At 45.0% G+C, this 26447-nt stretch overlaps 1 protein-coding gene across 1 annotated transcript in view; it reads left to right on the forward strand.

Moving 5' to 3' along the window:
• Positions 1-26447, forward strand: part of DHX15 (DEAH-box helicase 15) — a 284488-nt gene that overhangs the window by 58441 nt on the left and 199600 nt on the right. The window contains exon 3 of the mRNA XM_029590135.1: positions 12217-12410. Within this exon, the coding sequence (XP_029445995.1) occupies positions 12217-12410 (194 nt within the window). The remainder of the gene's footprint in view (positions 1-12216; positions 12411-26447) is intronic.

Raw genomic sequence — 26447 nt, forward strand, 5'->3', positions numbered from 1 at the left:
GGGGAGGGAAGAGAAAGTAATAAAGGGTTTATGCGGGAGGGAGGGAAAATACCAGGGTGAGTGGGTAGCAGGCCTCTCCATTCCCCCCACCAGCATCCCACCTCTCTCCCCCATACACCTCTTCTCCCCTCAGTCTCTCCACCCTTGCTCCCTTCACTCTCCTTTCAGCCTCTCTCATTGCTCCTCTCCCTTCAGCTTCCCTTCTCCACCACTTCTTCTATCTGCCCCCTCTTCTAGCCACTGCTCCCATACCCCTCCTCTTGCTCTTTCTTCTCCTTCCTGCTCCAACCCCCCCCCTTCCCCTTCCCCACACAAGAAAAACTGCAAAGGTATGGCAGGACCACCATACTACCGTATTATCAGGCCGATACAGTAAAGTGCACTCCCTATGGCTTCCGGTGGAGCGCACTGTTAGCCTGGGTTTGGACGTGTGTTTTCGACGCGCTAGCTTTACCCCTTATACAGTAAGGGGTAATAACGCGTCGAAAATGTGCAGCCAACCCCCCCGAAACAAATAGCGCCCGCAACATGCAAATGCATGTTGATGGGCCTATTAGATATTCCCGCGTGATACAGAAAGCAAAATGTGCAGCAAAGCCGCACATTTTACTTTCAAAAATTAATGCCTGTTCAAATTTCATAGTGATATTAAGTCGGAGGCCACAAAAAAAAAAAAGTTTTTAAATGTGCCGCGGGCCGGAAGGCGGATGCTCAATTATGCCAGCGTCCGTTTTTTGAACCCGTGGCTGTCAGCAGGCTCGAGAACAAACGCCAGAAAAATTGAGCATCTGCTGTCAAAACCCACTGATAGCCACCGCTTCTGTCAAAAAGGAGGCGTTAGGGATGCGCTAGTGTCCCCAGCGCCTCCTTTTACCGCGGGCCCTCATTTAAATACTTGATTGCGCTCCCAGGAGAGTGGCCTGGGTGCATTGGGAGAGCAGGCGCTCGCCTCGGAGCACCGGCTCTCCCGTGGGTTTTACTGTATTGGCCCGTATGTTAGGGCTGCTTTGTTGATTTTCTTGGAGGCAGACCTGTCTTCCTGGTCCCTAGACCTCTTCTCTTTCTCTCCTGACTCCTCTTCAGCCTCTACCTCTCTCTTTAGTACCCCACCTATATTCCCATCCTCCTACATCTCACCTCTCTCCCTATCCCCTCCCCTTGCTCTCTTCTCATCTCTCCTCTTCAGCATAATACATCTCTTCCTCCCCTATCTCCACTCTTGTTCTCACCCCTTGTCCCACTCCCACTCCTGTCCCTATGGCTTCTCTTCTCCCTGCTCTCAATCCTACTTCTCAACAGAGTTCATCGAAACTATTTAAGGTTCATCCTAGAAGACCAACATTTCCCAAACAAGGGATTTCCTTTTGGCCGTACAGCACCACCCAGCATATTCACCAAATGCCTGGTGGTCATAGCATTTCTCTTAAGAAAGCAAAGCCTACTAGTATTTCCATGCTTAGATGATTGACTAATATTGCAGATACAGGCTTATTGATTAGAATGATGCTCTTTCTAGGGCACCTAATAAACTACAGAAAGTCAACTCTAAGCCAAAACAGCAACTAGAGTTCATAGGGGCACAGCTCATATGATCACAGCAAAGGCATACCATGCGAAGAGCAAGCAAGTTGATCACCATAGCATAGCAAGTGCAAACTAGGAATTGGATAACAGCAAAAGCATATGTGAAATTGCTGGGTCACATGGAGTTAACGGTACATGTGACACCGGTAGCAAGGCTAAAAATAAGACAAGTGCAATGGCATCTCAAGAGCAAGTGGAATCAACACATGCACCCATTACATTTCAAAATTGAGCTAAACAAAGAGGTGAGGATTCACTAACGTACTAGACAGTCAAAAGAAATTTTATTTGAGGTTAATGCTTCCAGTCTTTAAATATAGTAACAACACGGGGCTCCAGCGGTGAACTAGGCCTGCGCGATCGGCGCTGAAGCCCGTCAGGGTAAGGCCTCCTGTTCCGCTCGCCCCGATCGGGCTCCCTCGCCGATCGCCGGCCTGTCTCTCCAGCTTTCACCTACCTGAAAGGCCACGATTCCCCGCCTCCAGCCGGCCGCGATCGGAGCCGCGATTCGTCGCTTCTACTCGGCCTCGACCCGGACCACGAGCCCTCGCCTCCAGCAGGCCCCGAGCCGAGCCGCGAGCCTTCGCCCCGAACCGCCCACGAAAAACATTGCGGCGGTGACGTCAGAGGCGCGACCGGCGGGATATTTAAACCACCATTCTACTTGGCGTCGCGCGCACGAAGGAGCGCGACAAAGGGGCCTGCCCCTTTGTCTCGCCCCTTCGTTTCGACCCTCGCCTCCCCGAGCTACATCACACCAATACCGCACTAGAACTCTTCCAGCATCCATCCAGCTCACGGCCTTCCAGCTCTCATCCATCAAGCAACCATCCTGCGTCCACCCAGCAAGTAACCATCCAGCATTCATCCAGCCTCTCCTACAAGCCTTCAGCATTCATCCAGCCTCACCTGCAAGCCTCCAGCATTCATCCAGCCTCATCTGCAAGCCTCCAGCATTCATCCAGCCTCATCTGCAAGCCTCACCTACAAGCCTCCAGCATTCATCCAGCCTCACCTACAAGCCTCCAGCATTCATCCAGCCTCTCCTACAAGCCTCCAGCATTCATCCAGCCTCTCCTACAAGCCTCCAGCATTCATCCAGCCTCATCTGCAAGCCTCATCTGCAAGCCTCACCTACAAGCCTCCAGCATTCATCCAGCCTCATCTACAAGCCTCCAGCATTCATCCAGCCTCACCTACAAGCCTCCAGCATTCATCCAGCCTCATCTGCAAGCTTCAAGCACTCATTCCAACCTCAGCTGCAAGATTCCAGCAGTCACCCAGCAACAACTGCAAGCTTCTTACATTCTTCATGACCCACCTGCAAGTCTCAAGCACTCAGACAACCTCTCCTGCAAGCTTCTAGCATTCATCAATCCTGCACCTACAAGACTCCAGCTGTCACACAGCACTTTATCATAATCCTTCTAATCGCGCAACATAGTTCCTACAAATGGCCCCATTTTTCACAATTCCAATTCTCCAACACAATACACCATCTAAAAGAATTTCTTTCCGACATGCTCAACAACACAACCTCAAATCCCTCTCTTCAATTATGATCACTCCTACCACACAACTTCTAGGCCTCACCCTTTTTTCTTTAAGCCTTTTCAATGCTCAATCTCTAACGAAAAAATCTATAATCCTAAACGACTACCTCATCGACGTGAAACCGGAGATATGTGCAATCACTGAAACGTGGTTAAAACCATCAGACACAGCAATAATCAATCAATTACCTACAGAGGCTTACGACTTCTTCTCACTTCCTCGTCATAAAAAAAAGGGAGGAGGTATTCTTTTAGCAACCAAAAAGGAACTCAGATTCTCTCTACATCAATCCAATTCAAAACTTGAATTCGGCTTTTTCACCTCAGACAAGCTCCAAATCCTCCTCGTATATGCTCCCCCAGGACTCCTGGAATCAGATGCATCACCCCTGGTCGAATTAGCCACTTCCCTCATCAACTTAGACTCGCCAGCTATCATTCTAGGCGATTTCAACATGCACGTTGATAACCCTACCCCATCACCCAACTGTGAAACTCTACTCTCTAATCCGTAAACGCGCTTTTTCAGTTGCAGGTCCAACAATATGGAACGCTTTGCCTGACTATATCCGACTGACCTCTAACCGTAGAGAATTTAAAAAATCACTGAAAACTTACCTATTTACCCAAGCTTTTCATCTACAATAGTTTGTATAAATTCATGACCCCAACTAACCTTTTAACAATTGTCTGTATTTTAATTTGTGTATGTTTTTATCTATGTGTAAACCGCCTAGACGGATATATATCTATCCATTGAGCGGTATATAAAAACTTTTAAATAAATAAAATAAATAAATACTCACAGCCATCTCCGCGCTAGGCTTCACTCAATTAATTAACAAACCGACCCACAAAGCCGGCCACACGTTAGACCTTATTTTCGTTAACACAGCAATCAAGCCCGTATCTCTCCCAAATTGCACAAAGGTCCCGTGGTCAGATCACTACCTCATAACAACTTCATTCTCTATAAAAGATACGAGCCCAGCCTGCATTCCCTCGCCCTCCTTCACATACAGGAAAACCTGCTCCCCAGAAGACCTCCATAATCAACTATCACCACAACTCCTCCAATTGGACCTTACAGATCCGAACTCTGCACTTCAATCATGGAATACAATTACCAAAACTATAGCTAACAAGCTATGCCCTCCAATTACAAAAAAACCACACCAGAACTCCTCCAAAAGTCAGCCCTGGTTCTCCTCAGAACTAAGAAAGCTCAAACTCCAACTAAGACAAAATGAGGCTAAATGGTGCAAAAACCCAGGAAACAACACCCTTTCAATCTACAAATCATCTCTGCATCAATACAAAGCAAGCACCTTAAGATCCAAGAGGGACTACTACGCCTCGAAGATACACGACCTTGTATTCGATGCCAAAGCCCTTTTCAGCTATGTATCCAACCTTACACAATTAAACCAGTCAGAGATTGCACATGACCAAGCTCAATCGAAAGCGGAAGAATTAGCTCTATTCTTCAGCAACAAAATCAACAGTCTTCTATCTCAGCTCCCCTCTAACCCCACTGCTCCACTAACCACTCCTCAACCCTCAATCAACAACACTCGATTAGAAGAACTTGACACAACCTCATCCATTGAGATCCAAGGAATTCTAAAGAAAATGAAACCTTCCTCTCACCCTTCAGATCACATCCCAGCGAAACTACTACTATCAATTCCAGATTCTATCTCCAAAACCCTGGCAGACATCATAAATTGCTCCCTCACACAAGGATTCTACCCTGACAACCTCAAACTAGCCTCACTCAAACCCCTTCTCAAAAAACCAAATCTTGACCCCAACGATCCTAACAACTTTAGACCGATAGCTAACCTTCCCTTCATAGCCAAGATTATGGAAAAATTGGTAAACTCACGACTCTCAAACTACATTGAAGACAATAACCTACTATTCCCATCACAATACGGATTCCGTAAAACCTTAAGCACGGAAGCCCTCCTCATCTCCTTGACTGATCACATCATCCTAGGCTTAGACAAAGGACAAGCCTTCCTTTTGATCCTACTCGACCTTTCATCTGCATTTGATACGGTCAATCACTCCCTTCTCATCAACCAACTAACAGCCATAGGTATTTCAGGAACTGCCCTATCATGGTTCAGAACCTTCCTCAGCAACAGAGGATATAAGGTTAAGATTCATAATAAAGAATCCTCACTTCACCCCACATCAGTAGGAGTCCCTCAGGGCTCATCCTTGTCTCCTACCTTGTTTAACATTTATCTGTTACCCTTATGTAAACTTCTCACGGACCTCAATCTCAAACACTTCCTCTACGCTGACGATATCCAGGTCCTGATCCCCATCAAGGAGTCGCTCGCGAAAACATTGTCTCACTGGGAAACCTGGCTCCAAAATATCAAACAGCTTCTCACAAGCCTCAACCTGATACTAAATTCATCAAAAACAGAACTTCTACTCATCACGCCAGAAAACAGCTCCCTCACACCCACTCATCCAGCCTCACCAAATACTACACAAGTGAGAGACCTAGGAGTCCTAATTGACAATCACCTAAACCTGAAAGCTAACATCAACAAAACCACCAGAGACTGCTTTTATAAGCTCCAAGTGCTGAAAAGAATAAGACCTCTCTTCCACACACATGACTTTAGAACGATTCTACAATCAATCATTTTCGCAAAGCTGGACTATTGTAACACCATCTTGCTTGGTCTCCCTTCATCACACACCAAACCACTGCAAATGGTCCAAAATGCCTCCGCCCGTATACTCACTAACACCAGGAGAAGAGAACACATAACCCCTATCCTGATGGGCCTCCACTGGCTGCCCATCCACTTCAGAATAATCTACAAGGCCATTCTCACCATTTTCAAAAACATCCATCAATTAGCCCCAATTGATCTCCATATCCCACTACGATTACACAACTCAACAAGACCGACAAGAGAAGCTTACAAAGGAACACTTCAAGTACCTCCAGCTAAAACTACCAGACACATCACACTTAGAGATCGGGCCTTCTCCACAGCCGGTCCAACTATATGGAACTCCATTCCCCCAGATCTTAGAATGGAACCCAGCATCTCAATCTTCAAGAAAAGACTCAAGACGTGGCTGTTCACACAGGCCTTTCCTAACTCCAACATTATTTAACTTCCATCAATCAACACACTTCGCTAGTATTAGCATTTATAGCCTCCTCTTACAATGTTGTTATATTTATATAATTATCTGATCTACATTTCCCTTCTTACTCCAAGTTATTGATTTCCTTGTTACATGTAACTGCTTTTCTGCACTATTGTTCAAATTGTAAAGTTTATTATAATCGCACCCCTGTTTCTTGTGAACCAGCATGATGGGACTATCGTCTTGAATGTTGGTATATAAAAAAAACTTAAATAAAAATAAAATAAACAGATACATTGCTTCACAGATGGGGAGCACATCTCAACAGTATCTGCTCTCGAAGTGTTCAAAAAAGAGTTCGTACCTCATATTAATCTACCAGAACTCAGGGTGATGTTCAACACTCTTTTTTTTTTTTTTTTTAATTTTGATGTTCAACACTCTAAACGCATTTGAACCATAGTTAATGAGCAAAACATTGCAAATACAGGATGTGATAGCAAAAGATGTTTCTAATTCCATGGAAAAACTACATAGTATATGTGTTTCCACCAATTCCTTTAAAACCAAAAGCTATTCTAAATTGAAGAAAGATTAGGGAACGGTGTTCCTAATAAGACCTTACTGGCCTTGACAGAATTGATTTCTTTGAATTGGTTGAACAGGCTGGTGATAGATACTTCTGATAATCGATTTGGAATTATCTTAAACCTTAACTCAATACAAGGGAACAGCCCTTCTCCTAGTTTTCCTAGCATTGATAGCAGGGATGTTGAGGGCAAGATGATCAAGCAGTTGCAATTGCTGCAAAGAGTGAATAAAATTTTGCTAGTGCCCAGGAAACCTTCCACAAGAAAATCATACAACTTAAAATGGAAAAGATTTACTGGATAGTGTACCCAACAAGGAGAGCAACCATTCCAATGTTCCATATTGAAATTACTCCAGTGTATTACTCACCTCAAATACTGGTTTAAAGACTAAGTCTAGAAGTGCAGTAGCAGCTTATCATACACCAATTGAAGGTAAGCCACAATGGAACTTAATTGTGTTGATACAGCTGATGAATCTGCTATTTGAGCCAATGGTTAATGCTGACATGAACTATATCAACCGACTAATTCTCCACAAAGAAGTGATATTCACTATGCAATCCAATTAGTCACTTCAACAATTAGCTGCTCAAAAATTAAGGTGGGAGGTCGAAATTTCATATATGGCTACCTCTAAACCCACCTGGGTTAGGGTGCCAACTTTTAATCACCAATACCACCACAACCACTCTGTAGTCCAATCTTTTAATGAACATTTTTAAAAATTTTTGAAACATTTAAAACCACAGTGTTTTTAAAAAAAAAATCTTTTTGAAGAGTACTTAACTGAAACTGCTAGTTTATTTTATTTATTTATTTAAAAGTTTTTATATACCAGAATTTAGCAGGCTGCCTTCATTCCGGTTTACAGATATAACAACTTAATACATTTGGGAGCAACTGACAATAAACAGGAAAACAACTGATATCAAACGAATTAAAAGATAATAAATAAGAGACATCAAATAAGATAAAATCAACATCAAAATGCAACTTGGATAACTTATATCAACTATTTTAAGTGATGAGGAGAGGGGCATGGAGTATAGTCCGGATTATGATATAGCGTAAGGCGGCGAGTATTGGATCTAAATGAATCTATGAAAAAATGATTATTATGAGCTTGAGAGAAGGTGTATAGAATTGACGTGACGGTACATTAATGGTTTAAAACGAGCTCTATGATGATATTCTTGATATTGCGGTTATAAAATTGACTGTGGTTAGGTGATGGATGTTATGAGTGGTGAGCCAATTCCATCTTTGAAGGTTTGTCTGAAGATCCATGTTTTGAGTTCTTTCTTGAAAGTTTTGGTGTTGCTTTGAGAACTGAGGTGTTCCGGTAGTGAGTTCCAGAGTTTAGGTCCTGCTATGGAGATGGCTCTGTTTCTTATGTAGGATAGCTTAGCTAGAGGTAGTGATGGGATGTTTAGCTGTACTTTTCTCGAGGTTCTTGTAGTGCGTTGTGATCTGTGTTTTTTTATGATGTTATCTAGGGCGGTGTTTTCAGTTTTGTATATTGTATTGTGTAAGATGGTTAGTATTTTGAATTCGATTCTTTTCTCTACTGGAAGCCAGTGGAGATTGTAGAGTACAGGGGTGAGGTGGTCTGATTTTCTTTTTCCAGAGAGGACTCTGGCTGCTGCGTTCTGTAGTAGTTGTAGTGGTTTTAAGGTTGTTTTTGGGAGTCCAATCAGGAGTGAATTGCAGTAGTCAAGGCTGGTGAATATAAGTTGTTGTAAGACGGTTCTAAAATCTTTGTGGTGAAGCAGTGGTTTTAAGTGTTTAAGGATTTGAAGTTTATGGAAGCCCTCTTTTGTTTTCATTGCGATGTGCTTTTTGTAGTTTAGTTCAGAGTCTATCCATATACTGAGGTCTTTTACGTTGTCCTTTAGTTGTATGTAGATGTTGTCTATATGAATGGAGTGGTTGCTTTTTAATTCAGAGTTTTTTCTTTCTATCAGAAGGCATTCTGTTTTGGACATGTTTAGGCATAGCTTCAGATGGTTTAGCATGTTTCTTATTGATTCGAGGTGAGAGGCTGCTAGTTTCAATGCGTCTTCAATGGTGGAGGTTATTGGTATAAGGAGTTGAATGTCGTCGGCGTACATGTAATATGTAACGCCTAGACTTGAGATAAGTTGGCAGAGTGGAAGTAGGTAAATGTTAAAGAGTATAGCTGAGAGGGCAGATCCTTGTGGAACTCCGGTTTCAAGGGGGATGGCATCTGAAGAGTTGTTATTGAAGTTGACTTTGAAGTATCTGTTTCTGAGGAAGGATGTAAACCAGTCTAGTGTTTTGCCTGAGAGGCCGATGTTGGCTAGTCTTGATATTAGACTATTGTGGTCGACTGTGTCGAATGCGGCAGATAGATCAAGAAGAATTAGTATATGGCTTAGTTTGTTGTCAAAACCTCTTAATATATTATTTGATAAGTTGAGTAGCAGGGTTTCGGTGCTGTGGTTTTTCCTGAAACCATGTTGTGTGGGGTGAAGGATGTTGTTGGATTTGATGTGTTCAATGAGTTGTTTCAGTGCTGCTTTCTCTGTCAATTTTGCGAGTAAGGGTAGGTTTGAAATAGGACGGTAGTTGTTCAGATCGTCTGGGTCTAAGCTTTTCTTCTTTATTACTGGTTTGATCGTTGCAGTTTTTAATATGTCTGGTAGTATGCCTTCTTCAAGAGATTTATTTATAATTGCTGCTATAGTTGGGGCTACGGTGTGCGCTATTTCTTTTAATTCTCCTGTTGGTATTATGTCTAGGTCATGACGTGCTGGGTTGATTTTTCTTAACATTTTTTCTGTTGCTGTTGTTGAGATTGGCTCGAAGTTGGACCAAGGTGTTATGTTTGTGGTGGCTATTTGGTCTTCGGTGATCGAGGATTTGTTTATGGTACTGGTTATTTTGCTGACTTTGTTTTTGAAAAACATGGCGAGGTCTTGGCTTAAGATTTTGGTTTCTGATGTTGGGGTGTTAATGTTTTCGGATATGAGGTTGTTTACTATGTTATATAGAGATTTGGTGTTATTGGTGGAGTTTTTGATTTTTTGACTATAGTAGTCACGCTTTGTGTCGTGAATCATTTTTTTGTAGGTGGCGAGTTGTGTGCGGTATCTTTGTAGTGTCAAGGGACATTTGTTTTTTTGCCAGTCTTTTTCTTTTTTTCTAAGATTGGATTTCGAGGCCCTTAGTTGTGAGTTGAACCATGGGTTGAGCTTTTCTTTGTTGTTCTTTATCTGTTTTATTTTCTCGGGGTTTATGTTGTTAGCCAGAGCCACCAAGAGCATACATTGTGTTGATCCCTGAGAAAGAAAAAATCTTCAAAACACAGCCACATCAGGTTTTTTTTTATTTGGAGGAGGCTACTTCAGTTAAGTACCTTGAAAGAATTTTTTGAAAAAGAATGGAGAGCACCTGTTATAGGTAAGCAACTTCGCTTTCTAAGGGTAATGTTTCACTTTTGTCAGAATCAGGCTTTTCTCATTTATGGTGAGAAAATAGGATGGCGTAGGCCAGAACAGGGATGACCATTTTCAAGTCTATTGTAGGTCACCTTTGAGATGTTTGTAGGTGACCAGTTTTTTGGCTAGGACTTTGATGTGTCCTATTAAGACAGTGGTTTCTAAGGCATTGATTTAAGGAAGCATCAAGAAGATGAGTGCTTTGGCCTCTTCCAGCAAGTGTTTGCAGGTCTCAGAAAGCTGTCTGGCCCACTTGACAAGGGTGCAGGTATCCTCTAAGGCAGACTCTGAACCTGTTTTACCAGAGATTAATGGCAGAGCAATGCTCTTGCCTCCATTTCATCTTTTCTCCAAGCACCTTAGTGTGTGTGTGTGTGGGCCAGGAAATACGCAGGAGTCTTAAGAACATAAGAAATTGCCATGCTGCGTCAGACCAAGGGTCCATCAAGCCCAGCATCCTGTTTCCAACAGAGGTCAAACCAGGCCTGGTCTGGAATAAGCTTGGGTAAGACTAACTTGTCTGGATTACCTGTCATGTATGTTAAGGAAGATGAAATTTAAACTTACCTGTCAATTTCCTTTACTTTAGTCCTTCCAGACCAGTCCAGAACCCACCCAAGGATGCCTTGGCGATCAAGGGCTCTGAGTCTGACAAGTTCATAAAGCCAAGACAGTGAGTAATTTGTTGCCCACTCTGAAAGTAGCTGACCCAGTTATTTATTTATTTAAATCTTTTTATTTAAATCTTTTTCTATACCGTCAAGGTGGGTACCATCACAACGGTTTACAGTAAGGCACAAAAGTAATGTTATTAATGCTATTAAAATCTGTCAGTTTACACAGGTGCCATAAGGTTCGGTAACATAGTTTTTAATCAGTGTTAGTTGTTAAATGAGTGTGAACACTATCATGTCCAGGTCAATTCTATAGCAGTTTTGAGTCTAGGACTCATTCTATAAATGTAACTTATCCTTAGTGATGAATTCTATTAAAACCTACACCCTTAGTGAATCCTGTTTGTGTGGGTGTTTCGTATCTTGCACTTCCCTGTTTTGAACCTTGCGTTTCCCTGGATTCTATTCTCCCTTCTGTTTTTGAAAGGCTTGTTTAAATGGCCAAGTTTTTAGATTTTTTTCTAAATGTTTTGTTTTCTCTTTGTAGTCTTAATTCCAAGGGCATGGAATTCCATAGTAAGGGTCCTGCTAAGGATAATGCCCTTTCTCTTACCTGGGTTAGTCTTGCTGTTTTGACTGATGGAATAGTTAGAAGTGCTTTGTTGGCTGATCTTAGATTTCTGTTGGGGATGTGTACACGGAGGGCTGTGTTAAGCCAGTCTGCGTTTTCGTTGTGTATTAATTTGTGTATGGTGCATAGTGTTTTGTACTGTATTCTTTGTTCAATGGGTAGCTATTTGCGTAAGAATTATCTAATTCCTGGGTTAATGACCATGGAGTGAAAAGCTGAAGGCAGCACCAGACCCCTACATATAGTAGATGAAGTCAGCTTTTAGCTTTTTTTTTCTTGGTCTCTTTCTGCTAGCAGGGGTGACATAACCTCTGATCTGGCAGTACTAAAGGAAAGGAAATTAACAAGTAAGTTTTAAATTTCACCTTATCTATCTTCAAGGTTTTTCATCAATAGGGGTCTATTTTTAAAATCAAACTTGTCCATAAATTCAAATGAACACAAAGTGGTCTCTGCTCAGATGAAAAGCAGAAATGATGGCCCAAATAATATGAATTTAGAGGGTGGCATCTGGAGCTCACAGCCTGAATGTAAGAATTTTTTCAAAATAATATCCTACTTAGCTCACCGCATCACATGATCCTCCCCCCCCCCCCCCCCCCCCCCCAGCATTCTTTTAAAATGTGCCTTTTTTTTTTTTTTTTTTTAAAGATCCCTCAGTGGTGTGTTGACTATATGCGGTCATTGCCTGGGCCAAAAAGAGGTGTAGCTTGTACCCAACCTAGAAGGGTAGCTGCAATGAGTGTGGCACAACGAGTGGCTGATGAAATGGATGTGATGTTGGGCCAGGAGGTTGGTTACTCTATTCGATTTGAAGACTGCAGCAGTGCAAAAACTATATTAAAGTAAGTATTTCTTAATATTTCTATATGAAGAAGGAATCCATTATGTTGTGTTAATGTAGATGTTTCTACAACATGATAAAACTTGTCTTGAATAACAGTAAAGAAGTTATACAGTTTTTTTTAAAAATCACTTTTCTAAAACTGCATTGAAAGTAAAGCTAAAACTTTAATTTGTTCACTTTCAGTGAAGGAAAATTTTGGTGGTAGGGGAAGAGGGCTAAGGAAGCCTGCATTACTTTTGGCTTCACATTTAAAACCTGCCTAAGCTTGCTATCATAACGGGGAAATCTAAGTCTGAAGTAGCAAGGGCCTTCATTTATAAATGCTGAATATTTTTCTTATGTAAACAAAAGTCTAGTCTAATCCAGCCATCACAAGGCCAATCTTTTGATTGAGGGACAGACCACATTACCATCCAGAATCCAGCACAGATACACTTACTGTATTTACTCATATATGTCAAGAAATTTATGCCAGAGAAAAGGCACAAAAAAGCTGCCTCGACTTATACACATGCATTATACAGTCCGTGTCCCCCCCACCCCCTCAAGCTCACCGAAAGTCCCTGGTGGTCCAACAGGGGGCCCGGGAGCGATCTACCGCTCCCGAGCCATCAGCTGCCAGTAATCAAAATGGCACCGGTGGCCCTTTGCCCTTACCATGGGGCAGGGTCATTGCCATGGTTGTGACAAGGGCCGGCCAATGGCACTGGTAGCCCCTGAATGGTAAGGGCAGCCGGCTCCATTTTGATTACTGGCAGCCGACGGCCTAGGAGCAGGAGACCACCAGGGACTTTCAGTGAATCGGGGGAAGGGGGGGGGGGGTCAGGAGGGTGGTGGACTTTATTGGTTGGGGCTCATTTTGGGGGAGGGAAGGAAGGTTTGAAACAGGGAAAGCAGCCATAGGGGGAAGGAAGGAAGGTTTGAAACAGGAAAAGCAGCATGGGGGAGGGAGGCAAGGATTCATACAGCAGGGACAGTTTCTTGAGATACTTTATTCTGCTTTAAAAAAAAATATATAAGCAATCTTTTTTTTTTTTTTTAATTTATCAGTTTGTTTTAATGTGACTTCACCATTTCATAAGCTCTCTTAGGGTCTTACCCTTGACTTATCCAGTGGTGATAGATAAATCTTGATTTAGGGGCCCAAAAAGACCCTTGACTTTTACATGAGATCGACTTATACACGAATATATACGGTAAATAATTAAATGTAAATATGGAGTAATGGCTGGTGAATGTGGCTTCCATAGCATCCCGAGCTCTTTCCAGGCTTGGGACAGAAATCTGTCAATGAGCCATTTTAAATATTACATAGTAAAACATAGTAATGACAGCAGGAAAAGACCAAATGATCCAGTCTGCCCAGCAAGTTTCTTATGGTAGTAGCCAAGCAGGTTATCCCCATATTTCTGTTAGGGGTAGAAACTGCTGCTCCGTGCAGGTTACCCCCAAGCTTTATGTTAAGGATAGTAATATTACAAAAAGCAAAAAAAGAGAGAGGGAAATAAACATAAATAAAAAATTAATTATCCAAAAAATTAAAAAAAATACTTATCTTAATAAACAAAACAATCTTTTTTTTTTTTTTTTTTTTTTTTTTTAAATGGAAGGAGAAGGAAGTGACGATATCAATAAAAGTTAGTGCAATAAATATATTATCCCAGGACAAGCAAGCTGATAATCCTCACATATGGGTGACGTCACCGGATGGAGACCTATCACTGAAAACTTTTTCAAAGTTTCTAGAAACTTTTGACTGGCACAGTGAGCCTACTAAGTATGCCCAGTATGCCATTATCCCTCGAGCCACAGGGATCTGCCTTCAGATTAATTTTTTTCCACGCTGCAGTTTGCCTCGCGGTTAGGAGCTCTGTGTGATTCCTCACACAATTTTCCTCACAGAAAAAATATTAACTATTCTTCAGAAAAATATCCCCTCATAAGGTTCTCCCATTTAAATTCATTTTTCTCCGATTCGGTGAGTAAAACACTTATTCCCTGTACGTACCAGGATCATTCCAGACTGTGGGTTATGTTCCCTGTCCAGCAGATGGAGTTAGAACCAAAAATTCCCAGGGGAGGACCTATATAGACACGCCTCCCTCGCCTCAATCCTCAGTATAGTTCTAACTCCAGCAGATTGAGCAGGGGACATGGTGGTGCCCAGCACTTTTCTAGTTTTATTTTCTCTTTGAGGAATCAATTAAATAATATTAGATAAAGGTTTTCTTCTAAGGGATAGGTTCTGTAGTGTTCTGACAGGACCATTCCGTTCAAAGAGAGACACTGTTTTCCAGTCAGGAACTTGCTGACAGGCTGTGTTTTTTGCCTGTCACTTTATTTCTCTCTTCCTATCTCTTTGTTTTTTTTTCCTCTTCCTTGCCTGGCTAGAGTGTGGTAAGTGTTATTTTTATTTCATTTACAGTCGTTGGTAGGAACAGGAATTTATGAGGGGTGAAAGTCTGTAGTGCCGACCACTCCCCCTAGCCCCGGAGTTTTCCTTTTCCCCTCCTCCCTTTCAGGGAGTGATTGGAGTTCCCGCCCTGCAGCTCTGCGACGACCCATTCCCCGGAGCTGCTCACCGTTGGGACGGCGTTTTTCCCCGACGGTCTCTTGGGGACGGTGAGGGGTCCGGAGGCCGAAGAGTTTTATTAATTCGCCGCTTCAGTTGTTGCCGCGCGCCACAGCCACCCCTCCCCCTCCCTCCCGCTGCGATGCAAAAATCGCCGAACGGCTCCGGAGCTCGGCACGGGCTTCAGCAGACCTCAAAGGGATTTTCTTCAGCTTTTCCTGAGGGGGAGTATGGCTTACCTGGTAGGCAGCTTGGAGGAGAGTCGGACCGCGCTGGCAGGAAGCGGCATGCCCCGTTTCCCCTCAGCGCGGGAACGGCGGCCATTTTCTCAGCTGACTCGGAGCCAGCTCTCTCTGAGGAGGACGTCGACGCTCCTCTCCAGGTTTCCTCCAACAGTATGGAGTTTCGGAGCGCAACGGACCAGGGCAGGCAAGGGGACGACGTCTCGGGGGGCCCCTCATCAGCACTTCCCGCTTTTTCGCCGGAATTCATTGTTTTAATGCACAAGGCATTTTTACAGAGCAGGGATCCGAATCTTGGAATTTGGGGTCCCCCTCCCCCCAAACTGGCCTGCTTGACGCAGCTTTCGACGGCAGACCCTCCCTTAGGGAGGGCTTCTTTGCCCACAGGGGGTGCGGGGTCCACTCAGCCCCCCCGCCATGGTTCCTTTACCGCTGCAACAACCGTCGGGGGATCCATGGCAAGATCCAGATGCGGATGATCCCTCCCTGGCGGCCCAGGTAGAAGGTGACGACCCGAGGGTCCTCCGTATTTTTCAAGCAGCGGAATTGGATGATCTCATCCCCCACATCCTCCAGGAAATGGGCATTGACCCTCCTCCGGATCCTGTGGCTCAGGATCCGAAGATTAAGAAAGGGGATCCTCTCCTAGCGGGCTTACGACCTCTAGCGAAAGCTTTTCCCACGCATCACAACATCTTGCAATTGATTTCAAGGGAGTGGGATACTCCTGAGGCCAATCTTCGAGTCGGTCGAGCCATGGAAAAGTTATACCCTCTCCCCATTGATTTCTTGGAGATTCTTAAGGTTCCTGCTGTTGATTCAGCGGTATCCGCGGTCACGAAACATACTACCATCCCGGTCACGGGCGGGACGGCGTTGAAGGATGTCCAGGATCGCAAGCTCGAGGTTTACCTCAAGCGTATCTTCGAAGTTTCAGCGTTGGGGATGAGGGCTGCTATCTGCAGTTCCCTAGCACAGCGAGCAGCTCTGCGTTGGGTACAACAGCTTCTCACTTCCCAATCTTTGCCACAGGCAGAGACTATTCAGGCTGATAGACTTGAAGCGGTGGTTGCCTATGGAGCTGATGCTTTTTATGATCTGTTAAGGGTCCTCGCTCGTTCCATGGTGGCGGCGGTGTCCGCTCGTCATCTTTTGTGGCTACGCAACTGGGCGGCAGATGCTTCGTCTAAGACGCGCCTGAGTTCCCTTCCTTTCAAGGGTAGGTGCCTATTTGGGGAAGATTTGGATCAGATCATCAAATCTCTTAATGAGAATGCGGTGTGGAGAGAAAACAAGATGGCGTCCTGAGCGGGAGCACTGGCGTTAGCTCCGGACCGCAGATTTCTGAAATTTAAAGCTTAAGGCGTAAATACTTTACAGATGCCTCACAAAAGGAAGGGCAGAGTCCGGGTTTATCCACCCGACCAGGACACTGCTGCCGGACAACGTTTAATTTCAGAGTTCGCCGTGGCCACATCGGAAGTGAGGGCGGATAACCCCATTGGAGAGTCGGCGGAAGGAGAGCTATACTCTCCCGGGGAAACATCATTGAGCCCTCCGGATCCCAGAACGCCGGTACGTGCTTTGCCCCCAACGGTCGCTGAAGGAGCTGAGATACGTACCGAGGAGGTTCGACGTACCCAGCTGAGTGGATCAGAAGGCGCCCAGACGGCTGGAGAGTCAGGAGCAGTCCTGCAACCCCGTGCTGCTGAAACGCCAGGGAGAGGAGAGGAAATGGCGGTGGCTGTCCCCAGAACATCGGGAGAGCCGGAGGAAAGCGTTAGACACGGGGTAAGAAAATCTCTCACCCAGCAATTTACCAAACCGGCGACAATAACCCTGGATAACATCTGGGACCTCATGATAAGGATGTCTACCAAGCTAGACAATCAGTCCTTACAATTAGATGAAATTTCAGCCAAAGTGGGGACACTTGAGAAAGACACGCGTCAGAAATTTATAGAACAAGATAATTCCATAAGACAAATAAATGAAGAAATAAAAAGCCTCCAAACTTCAAACGCTTTAATTGTAACAGAAAGAATTTCAACAATGAGGAGGATGGAGTCCATTGAAAATCATATGAGACATTTGAATTTGAGATTTTTGAATTTCCCGATTTTAATGGGAGAAATCCCACTTTTTTCATTTAAGAAATATGTAATAGAAGCTTTAAAGATACCCCAGCAAGAGATACCACCAGTAAAGAAATTATTCTTCTTACCAAAGAGAACTAGCACTCCTTCAGTATTTCCCCAACAAGGGCCAGATTTGCAAAATCTGACCGATTTCCTTGAAAATTCTAATGTAGAAATAATAGATCGTGCAGTTCTTTTTGTTTCTTTTTTTGATAAATGCTATTTCTAAGATTATGAGGAATTATTTCAAAAATATTACTGAATTGTTTTGTGGGGGTCTTATTCGAGTTTATCCAGACTTGGCAAAGTCTACGCAACAGCGTAGAAAAGAATTTCTCCAGATGAGACCTGAGACCCTAGCATTGGGGGGTAGTTTTAAGCTACGCTACCCATGTAAATGCATCATAAAACTGGCCAGGAATACGTATATTTTTTTTATACCAGATCAATTGAAAGCCTTTTTGTCTGGCAGGAGATCATCCAATGAGAATATAGGGACGATAGAGAATTAGATGTGACAAGGGAACGCATATAGTATTTGAATTCCTTGTAAACTCCTTTTGATATTTCCTTTCTCTCCATGTTCCCTATGTAACAAGAGTGATTTAAATAGTATGTTATTTCTGGATGTTAAAAGTCTTGTGAGGAATATGATCCTAGAGACTAATTTGTTATCTTCTGTATCTCTGTTTTTTCTGATACAAATTTCATTTGTATATTTGTTAAAAGACGATAAATAAAGAATTAAAAAAAAAAGAGAATGCGGTGCACAAGCTACCAGAAGATCGTCCACGTTCTTCTAGATGTTTTTATTCCTCCAGAAATAGGTATCGGAATCAACAGAGGTCGCATCCTACTAGACAGCAGACACCTCGGGCTCCTTCTACACGATCTCACACACCTGGAACCGGTCCTTTCGGGGGCGCCGCCACGGTAAGGATACTCAAGGGGCAGGTCCTTTCTCGAAAGCTTCACAATGATGCCAGAAGGACCCAAGAGGGGATCCCCCACCTGGGGGGTCGCCTTACTCTCTTTTACAAGGAGTGGGCCCAAATTACGTCGGATCAATGGGTGCTGGACATCTTAAGACAAGGCTACGTATTAGATTTTGTACACGAACCCCGAGATCGTTTTCTGTTTTCTCCTTGCGGTTCCCGTCTCAAACAATTAGCAGTCCAACAGACTCTCGTCTGCTACAGCTGGGGGCGATAGTACCGGTAGCGGCCTCCGATCTGGGAAAAGGTCATTATTCAATCTACTTCGTGGTTCCCAAGAAAGAGGGCACTTTTCGACCTATCCTGGATCTCAAGACGGTCAACAAGTGTCTCAGAGTTCCTCGTTTTCGTATGGAAACGCTCCGTTCAGTGTTAGCAGCCATGCATCCGGGAGAATTCTTGGCCTCTTTGGACCTTACAGAGGCATACCTTCACATCCCGATCCATCACCATCATCAGCGCTTCTTACGCTTCAAGATTTTGGGACAGCATTTTCAGTTTCGTGCTCTCCCTTTTGGTCTGGCGACGGCTCCGCGTGTCTTCACCAAGATCATGGTAGTGGTTGCGGCGGCGCTCCGCAAGGAGGGTATCCTTGTACATCCCTATCTAGACAACTGGCTCATTCGGGCGAAGTCGAGGACGCAGGGTTACCGTGCTGTAGACAGGGTAGTACAGCTTCTTCAGTCTCTGGGATGGATCGTCAATTTCTCAAAGAGCAAACTGATACCGTCCCAATCGCTGGATTTTCTGGGAGCACACTTCGACCCCAGCCGAGCCAAGGTATTTCTGCACCCGGATAGAGCTCGGGACTCTGCGTGCTCAGGTAACACGGTTCATGGTACTAGTTGCTCCCACAGCGTGGGATTATCTCCAGGTACTGGGAACCATGGCCTCAACAATAGATTTGGTTCCGTGGGCCTTCGCTCATCTCAGGCCTCTCCAGAGGTCTCTGCTTTTGCGATGGAACCCAGTGTCGAGAGATTTTCAAGCAGTACTGCCCATCCCGGATGTTGTCTTGCTCAGCTTACAGTGGTGGCTGGACCCTCAACAATTAGCTCAGGGAGTGTCTCTACAGAACCCGGATTGGGTGGTCGTCACCACGGATGCCAGTCTTACCGGCTGGGGGGCGGTCTGTCAGGACAGGTCTCTCCATGGACGATGGAACAGTCCACTTGGCCCATCAATCGGCTGGAGACCAGAGCAGTCCGTCTAGCGCTGCAGGGGTTCTCTACCCACTGGTACGCAGTCGAGCGGTTCGGATTCTTTCGGACAATGCAACCACAGTGGCGTACATCAATCGCCAGGGGGGCACCAGAAGCCATCTAGTCTCGTTGGAGACCGACGAGTTGATGACATGGGCGGAGCTACACTTACAGCGGCTAGCGGCTTCACACATAGCGGGCGTGGACAACGTTCAGGCAGATTTTCTCAGTCGACAACACCTGGATCCCGGAGAGTGGGAACTCTCGGAGGACGCAATGCGAAGGATAGTACAGCGTTGGGGGAGACCCCATGTGGATCTAATGGCAACCGCGACAAATGCAAAGGCTGCCCGGTTCTTCAGCCGCAGGCGAGAGCGCGGCGCGGAAGGAGTCAACGCGCTGGTTCTTCCCTGGCCTCGACAGTGTCTCCTGTATGTCTTTCCTCCGTGGCCTCTAGTGGGCAAGGTTATCCGACGGATAGAGACACATCAAGGTCCGGTGATCCTAGTTGCACCAGAGTGGCCTTGTCGACCATGGTTTGCAGATCTTCTCAATCTGGCAGTAGACGGCCCTCTTCGGCTCAGTCATCTGCCACGTCTTCTTCGCCAAGGACCAATATTTTTCAAGGAGGCAGATCGCTTCTGTCTTGCGGCTTGGCTTTTGAGAGGCGTCAATTGAGATGGCGTGGATATCCAGAATCTGTCATCTCCACGCTCCTGAAAGCTAGGAAGACATCCACGTCGGTTACTTATGTCAGAGTATGGAAGGTTTTTGAGGAATGGTGCGAGTCAAAATCGATTCTACCAACGCAGGCCTCGGTGACACATGTGCTTTCCTTCCTACAGGCTGGTCTGGATTTGGGCCTTGCCTATAATTCTCTTCGTGTACAGGTGGCGGCGTTGGGAGCCTTCCTACGTAGTAATGACAGGGAGCTCCTGGCCTCACATCCAGATATCCTACGTTTTCTAAAGGGGGTAAAACACTTGAAGCCTCCAATTAGGCCACCTTGTCCTTCTTGGAATCTCAATTTAGTACTCCGGGCTCTATGTGCACCGCCTTTTGAGCCTCTGACTTCGGCCACACTCAAGGATGTCACCCTTAAAACCATCTTCCTGGTGGCGATCAGCTCAGCACGTCGAATCTCTGAACTACAAGCTCTATCATGTAGGGAGCCATACCTTCGTTTCACGCCAGGGGGAGTATCCCTGCGGACAGTTCCATCTTTTCTGCCGAAGGTGGTCTCGACTTTCCATCTCAACCAATCGATAGAGCTTCCGTCATTTTTATCCTCTGATTCTTCTGACCTGCGTCGGTTGGATGTCCGACGTTCTTTGATACATTATTTGGAGGTCACTAATGAATTTCGACTCTCCGATCATTTGTTTGTCCTTTGGTCGGGACCCAGGAAGGGTTGCCTGGCATCCAAACAATCAATCGCTCGCTGGCTGAAAGGAGCGATTATAGCCGCATACATCGGAGTGGGTAAGTCTCCACCTTTAGCTGTTAAGGCGCATTCTCTCCGCGCTCAAGCAACGTCGTGGGCGGAAAGTTCTGCAGTTTCTTCTCAGGAAATCTGTAGGGCAGCCACATGGAAGTCTCTCCACACTTTCGCAAGACATTATCGTCTAGACATTCGCGCGCCGTCTCACGGTCAACTTGGAGACAGGGTCATACGGGCAGGGCTGTCCGCGACCCACCCATGATGGGGAAGCTTTGGTACATCCCACAGTCTGGAATGATCCTGGTACGTACAGGGAAAAGAAAATTATTCCTTACCTGCTAATTTTCGTTCCTGTAGTACCATGGATCATTCCAGACCCCTCCCTGGTTTTGGGGGTTCTTTGTGGGCCATCCCTGCTTTCCTGTCTTCACAATATTTTCACTCTGTATCTCTAGTTATTGCGAGCTTTGTCTTTGAACACAGTGCTGTTTGCAAGTTCTCAGTTACAGTTTTTTGAGTACAAGTTAGTTGCTGTCACTTACAGCTGTTATTTTTTCTCTCTATTTTTGAGATTAATTGAGTTCTCTGGTTCTGTCTCTTCTCGTCTTGGCTTTGCTAGTCCAGTTACTGAGGATTGAGGCGAGGGAGGCGTGGCTATATAGGTCCTCCCCTGGGAATTTTTGGTTCTAACTCCATCTGCTGGACAGGGAACATAACCCACAGTCTGGAATGATCCATGGTACTACAGGAACGAAAATTAGCAGGTAAGGAATAATTTTCTTGTTTTGTGGTCGAAACCGTTCTCACCATCCCTCGGTGCCCGCAGGCCATCGACGGCTGTCAGGCCTCAACCTTTTGTCATCCTGGCAATGGGGTTTAGAAAGTGCCCAAAATGCCCTCGTGCTATGTCGATAACCGACCCCCATGACGAGTGCGTCTTATGCCTTGGCGCTGCACACGATGTTTCCACTTGTCCTAAATGCACCGAAATGACAGCGAAAGGTAGGTGGGCTCGCCTGGAAAAAATTGAAACTCTGTTTAAACTAGAGTTAATTCCATCGATGTCTACACAATCTTCACCGGCAGGGGTGTTCAAAAAAGTGATAATAAAGACCCGCGGGGTGCATGAAGGCAGTGGTGACTACCTGTCTCCGACACCATCAAAGTCATGACGAAATCTACCTCGGCGCTGGGGAAAGACCGGGCCAAGCACCACAAAAAACAGTGGCACCGAAAGGGAATCCATGCCCGGTGCCGGCACTGATTCCGGAGCAGCTTTGATGGCCATCGAGCCGCCCCTGAAGAGGACAAGGTTAGAGGGGCCTACTATGCCATCGAAACCAGAATGTCTATGGTGATCCCCACCGATATTGGTGCCGGGTTCTGCGCCCCCACAGGGATCTGTGGAGGAGCCAGTTCCGCCCAGTCTGCCACCCCCTGTATCTGCTCTGTCCTCATCAGCTACACAGGAGGAACTGGACGGATTTATCTGCCAGGCAGGCATTGATGCCTTCCGAGAACTACATCCACCGATGCCAGAGCCATCGATGTTCACTCCATTACTTACCAAACTCAATGCATTGATCGGTAACCCACTGACACAACCTGGGCCACCGATGCCGAAGGAACCGACACAGCCTCCGATAGACCCGAGACCCATTTCCGAGTCGTCTGAGGAAGAAGGCACTGACTCTGATCCACAGTCACCGATGCCTCAACCCATGCCAGGACCATCAGGACTCTCGGGACCGAGATGTCAGTGTTTTTCCTTGGTGCCATCGGTGCCACAACCGTTGCCATCGGTGCCACCGAAGGATCCAATGATGACTTTACGTCCATCAACGCCATTCTTCATTCCTCCTTCAAGTCCTCAACCACACACCTTTTCAGATACCTGGGAAGATGTAGACACTGATTCTTCTACTGAAGATATCTTGTCAGAACCCTCTCCACCAGAGGAAAGGAGAAAGTCACCACCCGAAGATCTCTTCTTTTCAAATTTCATAAGAGAACTGCCAGAAACAATCCCATTTCAACTAGTAACAGAGGAAGATACAAGGCATAGGACATTGGAGGTACTCCAATTCATTGATGCTCCAAAAGAAATAGACCTGCAGCATCGACTTTGGGAACATCCCTGCACTGTTCCTCCAGTGAACAGAAGAACAGATGCAACTTATTTGGTACAGCATATACCTGGTTTCCTAAAACCTCAACACCCACATCAGTCTGTTGTGGTAGAGTCAGCACAAAAGAAATCAAGGAGGATTCGTCCACGTTCATCAACACCTCCTGGAAAAGAGCAAACATTTTTGGACAATTTAGGACGCAAAATGTTTCAAGGTGCCATGCTTTTATCAAGAATTGCCTCATATCAGCTGTACATGACGCAATACCAAAGAAACCTGTGGAAACAGGTCCAGCAAGTAGCAGAAACTCTTCCACAACAACATTAGGACACCCTCAATACCGTCATACATGAAAGGCCTTGAGGCTGGAAAGCACGAAGTATGTGCGGCCTACGATTGATTCAAAACAGCTCCAGAATGGCAGCAACCGGCATCAGTGCCAAGAGGGTGGGCATGGCTGAAAGCATCAGACTTCAGGCCTGAGGTCCAAGATAGACTGGCTGACTTATCTTGCACTGGTGAAAACTTATTTGGAGATAAAGTACAAGTTGCAGTTGCACAACTTAAAGATCACAATGAAACGCGTCAACTGTCCATAATCACTACAGATGCCCCGTCTTCTGCCAGACGCTCATCTAGAAACAACACTAAAAAGCCATTCTACCGACTACGCAGGTATTATCCACCTGCTCCTCTTGGAAGAACAACTAGACCACCTCAAAAAGGACATCCTAGGCAACCAAAAACAATCCAGACCTCAGCCTCCCCCTCAAACAGGCCAAGCATCTGGTCTTTGAAGAACTCCCAGAGAACAGCAGCCTCTCCAGAAATCAAAATCAAAATTTACAAGTAGGAGGCCGGGTTCATCATTTTCTACCCAATTGGATACGCATCACCACAGATCAATGGGTACTTTCTATTATAACAGGTTACCATCTAAACTTTCTCAAGGTACCCAGAGGTTCTCCACCCAATTTACTGTGGGTATGCAAAGATCACACAACTCTTCTAAAGTCAGAATTATCCACCCTTCTGGGAGCCAGGGCCGTGGAACCTGTTCCCCGATCTCAGTAGGGCACAGGATTCTACTCCCGCTATTTTCTCATTCCAAAGAAAACAGGAAGCCTCCTCCCCATCTTAGACCTCCGCAATCTCAACAAATTTCTACAAAAAGAAAAATTCAGGATGGTGTCCCTTGGCACCATGTTTCCCCTACTGCAAACGGGAGATTGGCTCTGTTCTCTGGATTTTCAAGATGCTTACACGCTCATTTGAATATTCCCACCTCACTGCAAGTACCTGCGCTTTCTAGTGGGGAAAACAACACTTTCAGTAACGGGTCCTGCCTTTCGGATTTTCCAAAAGTCCCTGGTAGTCCAGCGGGGGTCCGGGAGCGATCTCCTGCACTTGGGCCGTCGGATGCCAGTATTCAAAATGGCGCCGATAGCCGTTGCCCTTACTATGTCACAGGGGCTACCGGTGCCATTGGTCAACCCCTGTCACATGGTAGGAGCAATGGATGGCCGGCGCCATCTTGTGCTCCTACCATGTGACAGGGGCCGACCAATGGCACCGGTAGCCCCTGTGACTTACAGGCCTATACAGAAAAACCCGCGGGAGAGCCAGCGCCCGCTCTCCCGACACGCGCCCTTCAAGTAGCCAGAAAATTGGACTTTGAATACGGAGTTTTGATAGTTAATATTAATACCCTTAACATATTCTGCACGGAGTCACAGTTAAGACTATGAGAAACTTGCTGGGCAGACTGGGTGGACTATTTGGTCTTTTTCTGTTGTCACTACTATATTACTATGTATGTATGAGTTAAACAGGCTCCTGATTTTTGGGTGGTTTAACTACCACAGCAGTCTGTGGTAATGGAGTCCCCATTAAAATGGGCTAAAAAGACCAGTATCTTTTCCAGGTAAGAATCCTAGCCTGTTGAACAGTTTTGGGAAGAAAGTCTTCCAGAGCTCAGTGCTTAACACCACCATTGCGGCCTGCCAACTATATACATGGTACAGTACTTATATTAAATCAAACATGTAATTTAGGGGTAATTTTAGGTTCGTTGTTTTTATCCTTCAAATTAGAAATGTTATAAAGGCATCATATTTTAAGTTAAGAATGTTGCGGCAGGTGAAATCTTTCATATCTTACGCTGATTTTAGAGCTATAATCTATGCGCCTGCTTCAATAGTAGATTGTTGCAATGTCTTATATGTTGGGCTGCCACAGTCTACTCTGCAGGTATTACAGACATTGCAGAATTCCGCGGCACACCTGATTACAGACAGTGCAATGTGACAACATATTACACCGCTGCAGGAGCTGTACTGGCTGCCAATCAAATATAGGAGCATGTTTTAAGTGCTATTACTGGTTTACAAAGCTTTGCAAGGAGCAGCACCTAAATATTTTTTGTCTATTTTATCTCTTTACCAGCCACAACGTCCTTTAAGATCAGAGTATTGGTAGTTACTTGATGTTCCCTCTTTTAAACAATTTAGATTGAATGAAACAAGGTTCTGGTTTTGTATTGTGGATCACGTTTGGTGGAGAGCAGAAGCGACTCTGAGGTTTGGAGTTATTAAAAGCTCATATATTCTCTCTTGTATTTAAGGGTGTCTACAAATAAAACTAGTTAGAAAGCGGTCCTTTTGAACTTATTTTAAATTGTTATGACATTTTTTGGATGTTTTGCCTATATTATTGTTGTCTTGTCATGGATTAAGTATATGATAATTTTATTGTCACTGTAACTTTGTTCACCCCTTAGTAGTGTAAATATAGCGGTTTATAAATTTTATAAATATATATATGACTGTAGCAACAAGCTGAAGCCTCTGGTAGATTCTCCTGACAGGAAACAGGAAGGCTACTGGCAGGCTCTTCTGGATACAGAAGAGTAAACTTCATTATCCCAGGACAAGCAGGATGCTAGTCCTCACATATGGGTGACGTCATTCACGGAGCCCTTAAGCGGGAAAAAACTTCTGGCAAGTTTCTAGAAGCTTTTAACTGGCTGCCTGAGGCTACTGAGCATGCCCGGCATGCCATGATATTCCCTGCCACAGGGGTCTCACTTCAGTCTTCTTTTTTCCGCGCTGCTAACTGCATCGCGGTTCATAGGAGCCCTGTGAGTTACCTCACTACTAGAAAAGTTTTTGTAATACTTTTTGCCCTTTACGGGTCTCACTCGATTTGTCACCGGCTGGTGACAAAAACTATATGTTTTTCGCCAAGGAAAACACCAAATTCATCGACGGATGTCGACTGAAAAGACTTCGGGCTTCAAAAAGTGCCCGGCCTGCAA

The sequence above is a fragment of the Rhinatrema bivittatum genome, chromosome 1 (genome assembly GCF_901001135.1).
Source record: "Rhinatrema bivittatum chromosome 1, aRhiBiv1.1, whole genome shotgun sequence".
In the NCBI taxonomy this organism is placed as follows: Eukaryota; Metazoa; Chordata; class Amphibia; order Gymnophiona; family Rhinatrematidae; genus Rhinatrema; species Rhinatrema bivittatum.